Here is an 11,293-nt window from a genome sequence, read left to right as displayed (position 1 = left end):
GTTAATATACAGACAGCCTATATATCTAAACTATACAAAGCATATCTACAATTTTAGTTTTCAACTATAATATATATATGCATTTTACCAAGTCCTCTTGAAAAATGAAAATATTGAGAATTTTGGGTTGATTGAAGAAGTTGGAATTGGGAAGGAATGGGGGTCAGAGACAAAGAATGGTGCTCAGTAAAAGGAACCTGTTGATCAATTAATTCTTGTAAATAGAAATATGTGCATCAAAACAGTACAATGTATATATATAGTAGCCAAGCCAAGTTTCACCTTTCTCAAAATCCAACATGCCTCCGATATGACACGGATAGCTACCGCTGTCTTGACACTATACACTAACTAGGTTTATTAGAAAGGATTTTCTTTTCTATTATAAACATATAATAAATGGAAGGAAGAAACAAATAGAAGCAAAGACCACTACCGGAACCAACCAAACAACACATAATACAAGAGAGACTCACAAAATCTGTCCTCCATCTTCCTTCAAAAATTCCTTGAATTTTTTGTTTGATCTCTCTTCCAGCACAAAGTGTACATATTAATTATATGGATCATCCAACTAGTAAGCATGTAACGTTGTCGACAAGGAGATCATGGATTGACCAGCTGAGGTCGCAACCTTGCCCCCCTTTTGGCTCAGCTGCAGCGTATAATTTTTCGGGTCATAATACTTCATGGGAAGAGCATGCCTTTGCTGAAGACACGCTGCTTCATGTATGGCCTCCCCGGTCATACTCCTGCGCCTTCTGCCGCAGAGAGTTCCGGTCGGCGCAAGCGCTGGGTGGCCACATGAACGTTCACCGAAGAGACCGCGCCAGGCTCCGGCAGCAGGAGCAGCCTTCCAGCCCCAACTCGCAAGCCCCTGAAGACCGGCAAAGCAATTTGAATAGTCCTCCATCTGATGACTGTGTTGCTCGCAATCGCTCTTCCGATAACTGCAACTACTATCCCTCATCAGTTTCTGTTGTGAAAGATCCAAGATCAGGTGCCGGAATAATTGTGAATAATATTGATGGAGATGAGTTTATAAGTGTGCCAAAGGATTTTGAGGTGGTTGTGGAAAATCTAAATCTGAAGCGCAAGGATCATTGCCAGGTTGATCAGCTTGAGGATCAGGCCATCAGTAAGAAGAGGTGTGTCGCTCCATCTGAATTCCCTTTGATTTCGAGGTCTAATTCGCCGATTCAACTCAAACAACTGCAAAACGAGGTAACAATAAAAAGCACCAGTTGCCCTATTGAAGAATTAGATCTTGAACTTAGGCTTGGTAATTGTCCCAGAGTTATATAATTAGGTTTGCTCAATTTTATGATTTATGTTTGCGTGTCTCAAGTTAATTTATTATTGCTCTTGTTAGTATTGAATTTGTTTCTGTTTTTTTTTTTCTTTTTCTTCTTCAAATTGTTTGGCCGAAGGCCTTTACCAAGAATATATATTGAAAGTATCTTTCAATTATTACTGCAAATACAATACATATTATATATGTGTGTATGGATCAAAGCCATCTCTATATGCATATATATATCAAAAATTATCTTCCCTAGCTAGCTATTTGCGTCTTCTTCCTTATCATTAACTCCTCTTTTTACTAAATTTCATGAGATGTAGGAGTTTTAATTTTAAAGCTAGATTATTAACATTGCTTCAGCTGGCTATATGTAGATTAAGATCAATAGACTTTAGAGGAGAATTTAAGCAAAACCCCTTTTGTCACTCCACTTCAATTAATCTATATGATTATAGTCGCTAACTATAACTTCTTCCAAGTTCAATCATTTTCCCCATTTTACATTTAAACTACATACGAATTATAAACTAACTTTCCAAAATTATTAGCTTCACAGCTTATATCTCGTCATAATTGAACTTCACATGTGAAATGGATAATCTCACTTCTTTTTTTATAATTACCTACACATGGTATTGATTAGTAATTAAACTATTTTAAAAACTTTGGAAACCCATCTATATATAATTGCACAAATCATTTCTTTCTCAATTACTGTCACCACAAAAAATTTGTATTATATATATCTTATATATCTTAGAGCGGAATCAATTATTCGATAAATTTAATTGGAAATTAAAATATTGACTGGATTTGGATAAACAATTTACCGAATAATTTGTTTTTTTGGGTATTATATCTAGGGTTTTTTTTTTTGGTATGGTATATTTTTTTTTCAGAAAACGTGGTTAAAAATTCGAATATTAGCTAGGTTGAGCCGAATTTTTAAATATACCATATCAAAAAATAAATAAACCAAATAACCACGTTTTCTGAAAAATTTGAATTTTTGACACGGCCGCATCCCCTAGATGCGGCCTCCCCCTCTTTTTATTTTTATTTTTTGTTCTCCTGCCAATTGAAACCAGCCGAAACTTTTGACCAAATACTGCAGTTCAATTTTTAAAAAAAAGTTTGATCTTGCGGCTAACATCGAGAAGGAAAAGGAAAAAAAACAGGGGGGGGGGGGGGCGGAATATAGGGGATGCAGACCTCATTAATGGTCTGCATCTCTTAGATGCAGTCTCTAGAAAAGGGGTCCGCATCTAGGGGATGTGGCCAGAATATTTTTCAAATTTTCAGGATTTTATAGTTATTTGGTTTTTTTTTTTTTTTGAAATATTGTATTTTTAAAAATTTCGGCTAGGTTGAGTGCCGGAGAAACAGATACAAAAATAAACTTGGTTGACCAAATGTAAAATGTACAGAAGTGAGCTAGGTATCGATCCAATGTACCTTCTATGACATAAATTTGCCGAGATTACCATATAGAAGCGTATAAAGTATAACAAGTATCATAGGAATTATATGTTAGATTACATTTTGCAAAAATAATATTGAGAACTTGATTAAGTAATAGCAGGATTATTATTATTGTTATCTACCTCTTTCAAGTTAATGGTGATAACCAGCTAATAATTTTATTGAACAAAATTATATTGTACGATAAATTACATGATTATATATATACATCATATATCGGTTGTTTCCATGCTAATTGGTGTTGTCTGGTAAGCTTTAAGTACGAATTAGTTTAGGATGATCGACCAACTTTTAAGTTCCCCCGTGTTTAAGAAAAATACACGTACCATTCTTATTATATTTCAACATTATTTTGACTACTTAAAAATTACACAGACCTTAATTTGATTTTTACAGTTATTTTTCATCTAAAGTCCACTATTATATATATATATAGAGAGAGAGAGAGAGAGAGAGAGAGAGAGAGATTTATCAAAAACTGGTTTTTCTTCACTGAGTGGTGGGTGTTATATATATTTGTTTAAAATAAAATATCCACCCATTGAACATAATTTCTCTATTACCTAATGGCATTGATTCTTCACTTCTTTATTTATTTTTCCCCTAATTTTATTTGTGGAATATATCGAGAAGAGTGCAAAATTTTACCAATTTATTATGTTTGCTCCTATAGGATGTGAAATTGTTAACAAGAAACGATGTATAAGCCAAAGGCCTGCTGATTTAAAAAAAAACATAGATACATTTTTTTTCTGTAGATATGGTAGGAAATCACAAACAAAAGGCCCGGTACGTACGCACTTCATCATGTTATTTTGTATGCAATTTTCACTTGTTATTATATCAGAATTGCTTAATTATCACATATTCTAGACTGGAAAGTCTGGAACATGCATGTACTTATTATGATCGATATATATTCTAACTAATCTAGAATGATTAAAAATACATATCTGAATGGATGCACAGCACAGACAGGCTAGCTACTTACACAGTAAGCTCATGAACTTGTACTTTCGTTACATATATATTCATCCACAATATTGTCTGTTGCGGATGCATATTGTAGAGAGAGAAAGATTACATGTATATATATTTTGTCATGGATTGAACTGCATGAGGCTGTGAATTTGTTGGCTTAGTTTATGTAGACTAGAGTACACTACAACTAGGACCTCACTCTGACACATTCCCTGCACTGCTTTGGCAACCCTCCACGTGCATGCAATATGCCTCTTCCCTTCCCTCCTACCTATATTATTTGTTTGCATTCCTTCATTCCCTTTGCATATCTAATTCATCTCCATTAACCCAAATATCTGATGCCTCTTTGATTAATTACCTATCTCTTAGTATATTTTTTTTCTGATAAAATTGAATCATTGTTCACCGTCCTTAATCAAATTCAAAGTCCAATATACCCAAAATTAATCCACACAAATGTTTCAAGGTTTGCACAAAAATCCTATTTTTAGAATTTAGACACCAATTAACTAGAATCCCACAGATACCCTATTGTATTTAAATTCCATGTTATTCCTCTTCAATTCAAACACTTTCATTTCGCAAATTTGGTACAAATAGAAAGTTAATTATTTCTAATCAATTGCAAAATTTACACCTCATATATTCTCTCAACCCCTTTTTCATAAATTGTCTTTTATCAATTATCATATTCCTAAGGATTTTACATTAAAAGAAACTTGTTAATGGTTAACTAATTCTTTTTATAGAAATATATAGTAACTCCTCTGGAATCAAGAAAGGTATATATACATAGATTGTACAGTGTGTCAGTATAATCCTTTTTTCTACCAATGTCAATATGCAGAAATAACCCTTATGATGTCAAAAAAAAAAAAAAAACAATTCAGAGAAAACTTGTAGTATACTTGAACTTTTCCAATCATATTAGTACGTAGTCTACTAGCCCCTCTGTGTTAGAGGTATACTTTCGACATATTCCTAATTGGTTAATTCCAATCTTACTCATAAATTGTGATATTGAGTAGCAAACTACAATTCTCAAACCATGTATCATGTAAACAAAAAAAAGTCATTTTTCATTCCCCGCCACCTTCTACATCCCTATTTCATTCAGGGAAATAATTCACCAATATCATCCCAAAAATGAAGACAATTTGCAGTCTTACCTTTATATTTCACTTTATCATACTTTTTCATATTTCAGAATCACTTGCATACTTTTATTTCTACCATGCACCACCCACATATATAATGTAATACTTATATGGTCAAGATTTAAAACCGCTAAACCTCGGTAAGTCTTCCATCTTATTAGAGATATTATTCTTAGAATTTTAGAATCTAGTATGGGTATAAAAGTTCCTTCTTAATTTTTTGCTTTTATTTCTGAATATACACCATTTAGAAATTATATTAAATGAAAGACAGCATAAACATATATAATATAATACAACATTTAACATGACTTTAATTAATTTCCTCGCTTCAATAAATAAGAACATTTCTTTACATAACATTTACACCTTGTTTGGATGGAATGGAAAGGAACAAAAAAATTCCATTGAATTGTGTTTGGTTGATAAAATTATATTGGAGGTGAAGGGTATAGGAGATGAAAGGTTTAACCTTCTATCATTATAATTAATAGAATCGGTTTCCCTCCCAAATTGGGGTGTAACGGATGAAAAGAAATTTTGTTACAAATATTTTTAGAAAAAATAATACAAATGCTCAACCATATATCTTATATATATAATTCTCATACAAGATTTTTTTCCTCAAACCTACAACAGTCACCGAATTTCTCATTAACTTTTTAAATTTTAATCAACCAAACAAGAAATAAGACGGAAAAAAAAATTAAATTTATTTTCTCTCATTAATCATCCAAACACGAAGAGGTTAAATATGTTAATCTTCCTTTCTATTCCATTCCATTTCCTTATATTATTTACCTCTCATTCCTTCCTCTACTCTCCATCCAAACAGGGTGTTAAGCAAGAGTAAAACTAGGGAGTTCCTAAATTCACCAAGACTTTTTGTGAACTCAACTCTAAAATCTATTAGATTGGCTTCAAAAGATGAACTCAAACCGTTAAAATCCTTCTACCATACGAGTGATGTGTCTATATGTGAAAATTTTAAACTTTCAAATTAATTTAGTATAAATTAAGTCAGGCGGTCAAAATTAGAAGGTTTATAAATTAATTTAATGCATGTTAAAAAAAAATTAATTTAATGCATTCATTTTTAGACGCCTTTTCACCACTTGACTCTATACTAAATTAACTCGAAAAGTTTTCACATGTAGACGCATCACTCGTAAGGTAGAAGGATTTCAAAGGTTTTAATTCGTCGTTTGAAGCCAATGTGATAGATTTTAAAGTTAAATTCACAAAGGGACTTGATGAACTTAGGAACTCCCCTAGTTCTACTCTTGCTTAAATGTAATGTATTAAATCCACCCAAGTAACTTATTTTATATGCTTTTCTCCAATGCACCCATACCCCAAAAACACACGGTTATAATTATATATATATAAACCTGTAGAAATACGGATACCCTTATTAATGCGTATAAAAAAGAATTAATTGCAACTCACTGCAAATAAAAACACTCTCCAAAGACAAGGATAAATTCATTCTCCTCCTTGTGTCCCGGATCTGAGAGACTGAGACTGACACATCACCTAGTACAGCAGGAATTCACATCCTCTCCAATACCTGATAAGGGAATCTTTTACAATTATTAGATCTAAACCGTTCTTTTTAACTTGGCACTAATCTCAAAGCCCAAAAATACTGTCCCCTATTACAACTCGAATACCAAACCAACCAGTTGAAATTTAATTAATCTCAAACCGTAAAGTGAGGGTAATCCTCTGCAATACTGGAGAGAATACGGATTCGTAGTGCAGAGGCAGAGTCGCAGAGAGCATGTGAAATGTGAAATCCATCTGCTACAAGACATGGATTCCCTTTTCAAATCCTGGTATCATTCTGTACCTCTTTTAATTTGCATTTGTTTTTTAGGCTCTACTCCCCAAAAGACGGTGTTGAGACAATAACATATTACACAGCTAGCTGCTGGAATCTTTGCCATTACAGAATTAACCCAAATTATTCATTTTTATCCACAAATTTAATTAATCTACACCGAGGGGAATAATTCTTTAAAAAATAGTTACGCCAGAATAAACCAATTCCTGCTATCACATGCATGTCAGAGTGTATTAATATGTTTATTATTAAAAAAGAGGTAAAACAAAAAAAAAATGATGTCTATATATTGGCAAGCAAGAATTTCATCAGCACGCCATTGTTCCCTGAGGGTCTGTTTGGCTGCAGCAACGAAATTACTGTTTACGTGGGAAAAAAAAAATTCACTCAGACTGAATTTTTTTTTCTCACGTGAACAGTAATTTTCAGTTCAAACTTTTCCTGTTCCTGTTTCTATTTCCATTCCATTGGTTCTGCCGAACAAGGCCTGATTGTAATAATTCATGGTCCATTAGTGTATTTCCGTACGTTAATTCCTATGATTGTTCCGTTGATAGTAAATATTTTTGGTTTCGAAGTAGCTTTCAGTACTCCTATGCGCCTATGAATGTTTGCATTTTTCAGGAGATGGTCACACTTTAAATGACAGCTTTGATTGTCTGTTCTTTGTAATTTCCCGTATTATTTATTCTATTTAGTGAAACTTCATTAATTATCTTCTCTTTTGATTTTCCTCAATTTCAATGCATAACTGAAAATAGATTCCTATATTTTCGATTGCATCGATATAAGAAGGGGCCTTTCATAAAAAAGAAGAAGTTGATAGCAGTATCCGCGCTACAGTATCTACATTATACATGTAAGGGAACGCAAAAATTCCACAATTCAAATTTTTTTCTTAAAATATTAATATCTCTGAACGGAAATATTTATACCTATGTACGGAAATATTTATAGTTATGAAGTGAACAATTATTTATTGTGCGGGAGTGTAGCGCGAAGATAATAGTACCCTCGGGGGGACCACTGAAAATTAAATGCAGAAAGATAACTTCCTACAGGGACTACAAAATCATCTCCACAATTTTAATTTTTTTTCCATATTATTAATATCTACGTAATATTTTCTTTCAAATGAGATCCATGATGACGTACTTTCAGACTCGTCATCGCGCAAGTATTTATACCTTGTCGCGGAAGTATTTATACCTTGTCGTACAAGTATTTATACCTATACTTTCAAGTATTTTTTACATATGACACTGAAAGTATTAATATCTAAGTATTGAAAGTATTTATACTTATATATTGAAATATTTATACGTATGAGGTCAACTATTTTTGTTAGAGGAAGGCTGATGCGAGGATGATTGGAGAACTCCAAAAAGGATAATCATAATAAGTCACGCATCAAAGTATTAATATTTTTTTAAGTGTTAATATCTTATCTTCTAAGTATTTATAACTACGAAAGTATATATATCTAATTATTTTTTACATATGACACTAAAAGTATTTTATAACTATGAAGGTATACACATTTAAGTATTTTTTACATATGACACTGAAAGTATTAATATTTAAGTACTAAAAGTATTTATATCTATGCATTGAAATATTTATTCCTATGAAGTTAACTATTTTTGTTAGAAAAAGGTTGACGCGAGAACGAATGCGGGGATTGTAAAAGGGAAACTATATAATTAGTGGGAACCATAGAGAAATGATGCTACTGAAATTTTAGAATAATAATTAGTTGAGACTATATAATTAGTGGGGACTATAATATATTATTTCTCTAATACGGGTACTGTAGCGCGATTACTATAGCGTGACACTGTAGTGCGGGTACTAAAATGATTATTAAAAAAAAGACATATATATATACACATTAAATTGGGGGATCTATGTTCAAATTGGGTAGGTAAGTGTCTACTTTTGGATTTAAATTTTTTAGTTCAACCCAATACTAATTGTTCAATGTGCCTACCCCTGATTCGATGTAGTGTCTATCTCTGGTTCGAGTTAGTCCGATTCTAAAACTGATTTCTTATGAGTTTTGGTCGATTATGTGTATTTCATTTTTTTTTTCGGAAATGTGATACTCTATTTCGTAAATAGAATGAAAGATAATATGACAACAAGAAAAATTTGATGGTATTACAATTATAAAAAATGGATTGGCCAAATTTTTTGTGCCTTTATTATTCAACACTTATATTTCAATTAAATTTTTATCTAAACTTTGACTTCAATTTGCTAATTGGTTAAGAACAGTCCAACTTATAATTGTGCCAAACAAATTTTATAATAAACATAGTTATAGAGATAAAATTGTAATTATATATCCGATAAGTTAATGGATTTGAATCGAATTAGCTATTTGAATCCGATTAGTGCCCTACCCTGACAAAAATCTTGATCCGCCCCTATATATATGAAAGCTTTGAAGAATTACTATTGATTTATTGCATTGCACAATATATGAAAGGTCGTCGGAGATTTGAAATTAATTAAATTCACGTTGCTGGAATGATTTGAACAATTTAGTTCACATTTCATCCTCAGAAAAAAATTAGACACTTATATTTTGATAAATGACACTTTATGTTTCAAGAGATAGTAGGTTAGATGATCTACATTTTTATTCTTCTATATAATACACCTAGTTGTTTTTATTCAATTGTTCATATTTAATTGAATAGATATGGTTATGATATATTATTGAATTTTTAAATTAAATGACAAAAATATAAAAGTAATTATTTATAATTTATATTTTTGAGCAAAACAAAAAAAAATTTGCTTAATATTAGAAACTACTCTTAAAAGCGAAGCGAGCATTTTGTAGTTATCCTTGTTTTATTAGAGGGTTAAAATAAATTTACTAAATTTTCATATATAATATTTCGTGTATTAGAGCATTAGTTATTAATTACAATGCTCTCCATATGGTTGTTGGTCCGAAATTCAATTGGGGAATTTTGTGAATATTTAGCGATAGAGGCTAGCTTTACACTATCTTTATTTAAAAAATAATAATAATTGAGTAGTATTAATTAATTACTAAACCTTTCTTAATAACGAATCTTGCGATGGAATTAGTTTTATTTGGGGCACTGTATCAGTAGCTAAACCTAATTCACACATATCGATGGACAATTAAAGCATTTATTGTAATTAATGGCTACTTGATCCATAGGAACAGGTTACGTACATATAATATGTTGTAGCTCAATTAAGATACAAGCAAGGATGTCAACACCGATTTAAGTGAGAGGCAGGAGAAATTAATTTCGACGAGGAACGAAACGAGTATGTACAGAGGAGGGTTTTGAAACAATTAATACAAACAAACAAGAGATCACAATCTCATCTCTGAAGGGGATATATATTTATATTGCTGTTTGAATGCAATGTCATCAAGTCCAAAACAATATTTGCTATGTTGGTGAATATAAATACTACAAGATTAATTGCAGTGATATATAATAAGTTCAAACCAAAAGGGAAATGTAAAAAAGAGGCAGCATTTTCTTCCTGCAGAGAATAAATACTATTTGTGTGTAAAGGATCATTTAAGAATTAAAGTTTTACAAAAAGAGGATCATTAATTGCACAAGGGAGAAGTTCATCTCTGCTTCATCTTACATTTAATGCAAGCGCACAAAAAACGTAGATATTATAAAAGTGGTAGCCAAACTTGGTTAAGACAAAAATAAAAACGAAGCAAAACAGCGACTGGATGTATTGTTAGTAATATCAATATACATAACTTTTAATGGGAAACTATATATAATAGGCATTTGCACTATCTATGCTTAGCTGGAATTACCACTAGCTAGGCAAATAAAGCACATGCTTTGCTAAGTCGGCATCCTTGACCTATTAGGCTATTACACTAGCTATCTAGAAATTGTTGGACTCGATTAGTTATCTCTCTCTGCATAAATTAAATTACAAAGTTTGTACCTGGAAAATAATTTGGAATCATGCACAACATGCGTTGTTTTCTATATATTTACCTCCTGATATAATTACTCGTTCAAGCATTGTTGTAGAATAGTAAGCATTATTTGAGTAATAGCTCATTTTTGGATTAATGGTACGAAAAGACATAGTAGTTGCTTCTATAAGAATATCATATATAGGAAACAATAACAAAAGCGCAGCTGTTGCTTAATGGATATATTTGGAAGGGAATATAGGGATCCGGAAAAACAGCAGCTATTACAAGGGTCCTGTTTGGTTGACATGAAACGCATGGAAATATAATTAAGTCATGATCATGAAATTCCTAATTAAAGAGTTCTCGTTTGGTTCTTTTCACCAGAAAAAAGTTACCGTGGGAATAATCACTAAAGAAATTACTTTTCTAATATAGTGTTCGGTGCAATAGTTAAATTACCCAATTTTATTTCCAACTCCTCTTATAATTTGTGAAGAAAAAGAATTGACTTTGAGCTAAGTTTTTTTTCTCAGGCTCCCAACTCCTCTTTTCAAAATGACTTTGTTTAATAT

The 11,293-nt window shown here is 31.7% G+C and overlaps 1 protein-coding gene across 1 annotated transcript; it reads left to right on the top strand.

Moving 5' to 3' along the window:
- The first annotated feature begins 275 nt into the window (after nt 1–275).
- On the top strand, nt 276–1,499 carry LOC144574853 (uncharacterized). The gene has a single exon (XM_078324934.1). The coding sequence runs from the start codon at nt 562–564 to the stop codon at nt 1,303–1,305; it is 744 nt and encodes a 247-aa protein (XP_078181060.1). The 5' UTR covers nt 276–561; the 3' UTR covers nt 1,306–1,499.
- Nucleotides 1,500–11,293: the final 9,794 nt, after the last annotated feature.

This window comes from Carex rostrata, chromosome 23 (genome assembly GCF_964058835.1).
Source record: "Carex rostrata chromosome 23, lpCarRost1.2, whole genome shotgun sequence".
NCBI classification, from domain to species: Eukaryota; Viridiplantae; Streptophyta; class Magnoliopsida; order Poales; family Cyperaceae; genus Carex; species Carex rostrata.
This window is presented reverse-complemented; position numbering and strand designations above follow the sequence as displayed.

Bases quoted from the DNA above. Each gene is read 5' to 3' on its own strand.
- LOC144574853 (XM_078324934.1), top strand. From the start codon at position 562: ATGGATCATCCAACTAGTAAGCATGTAACGTTGTCGACAAGGAGATCA.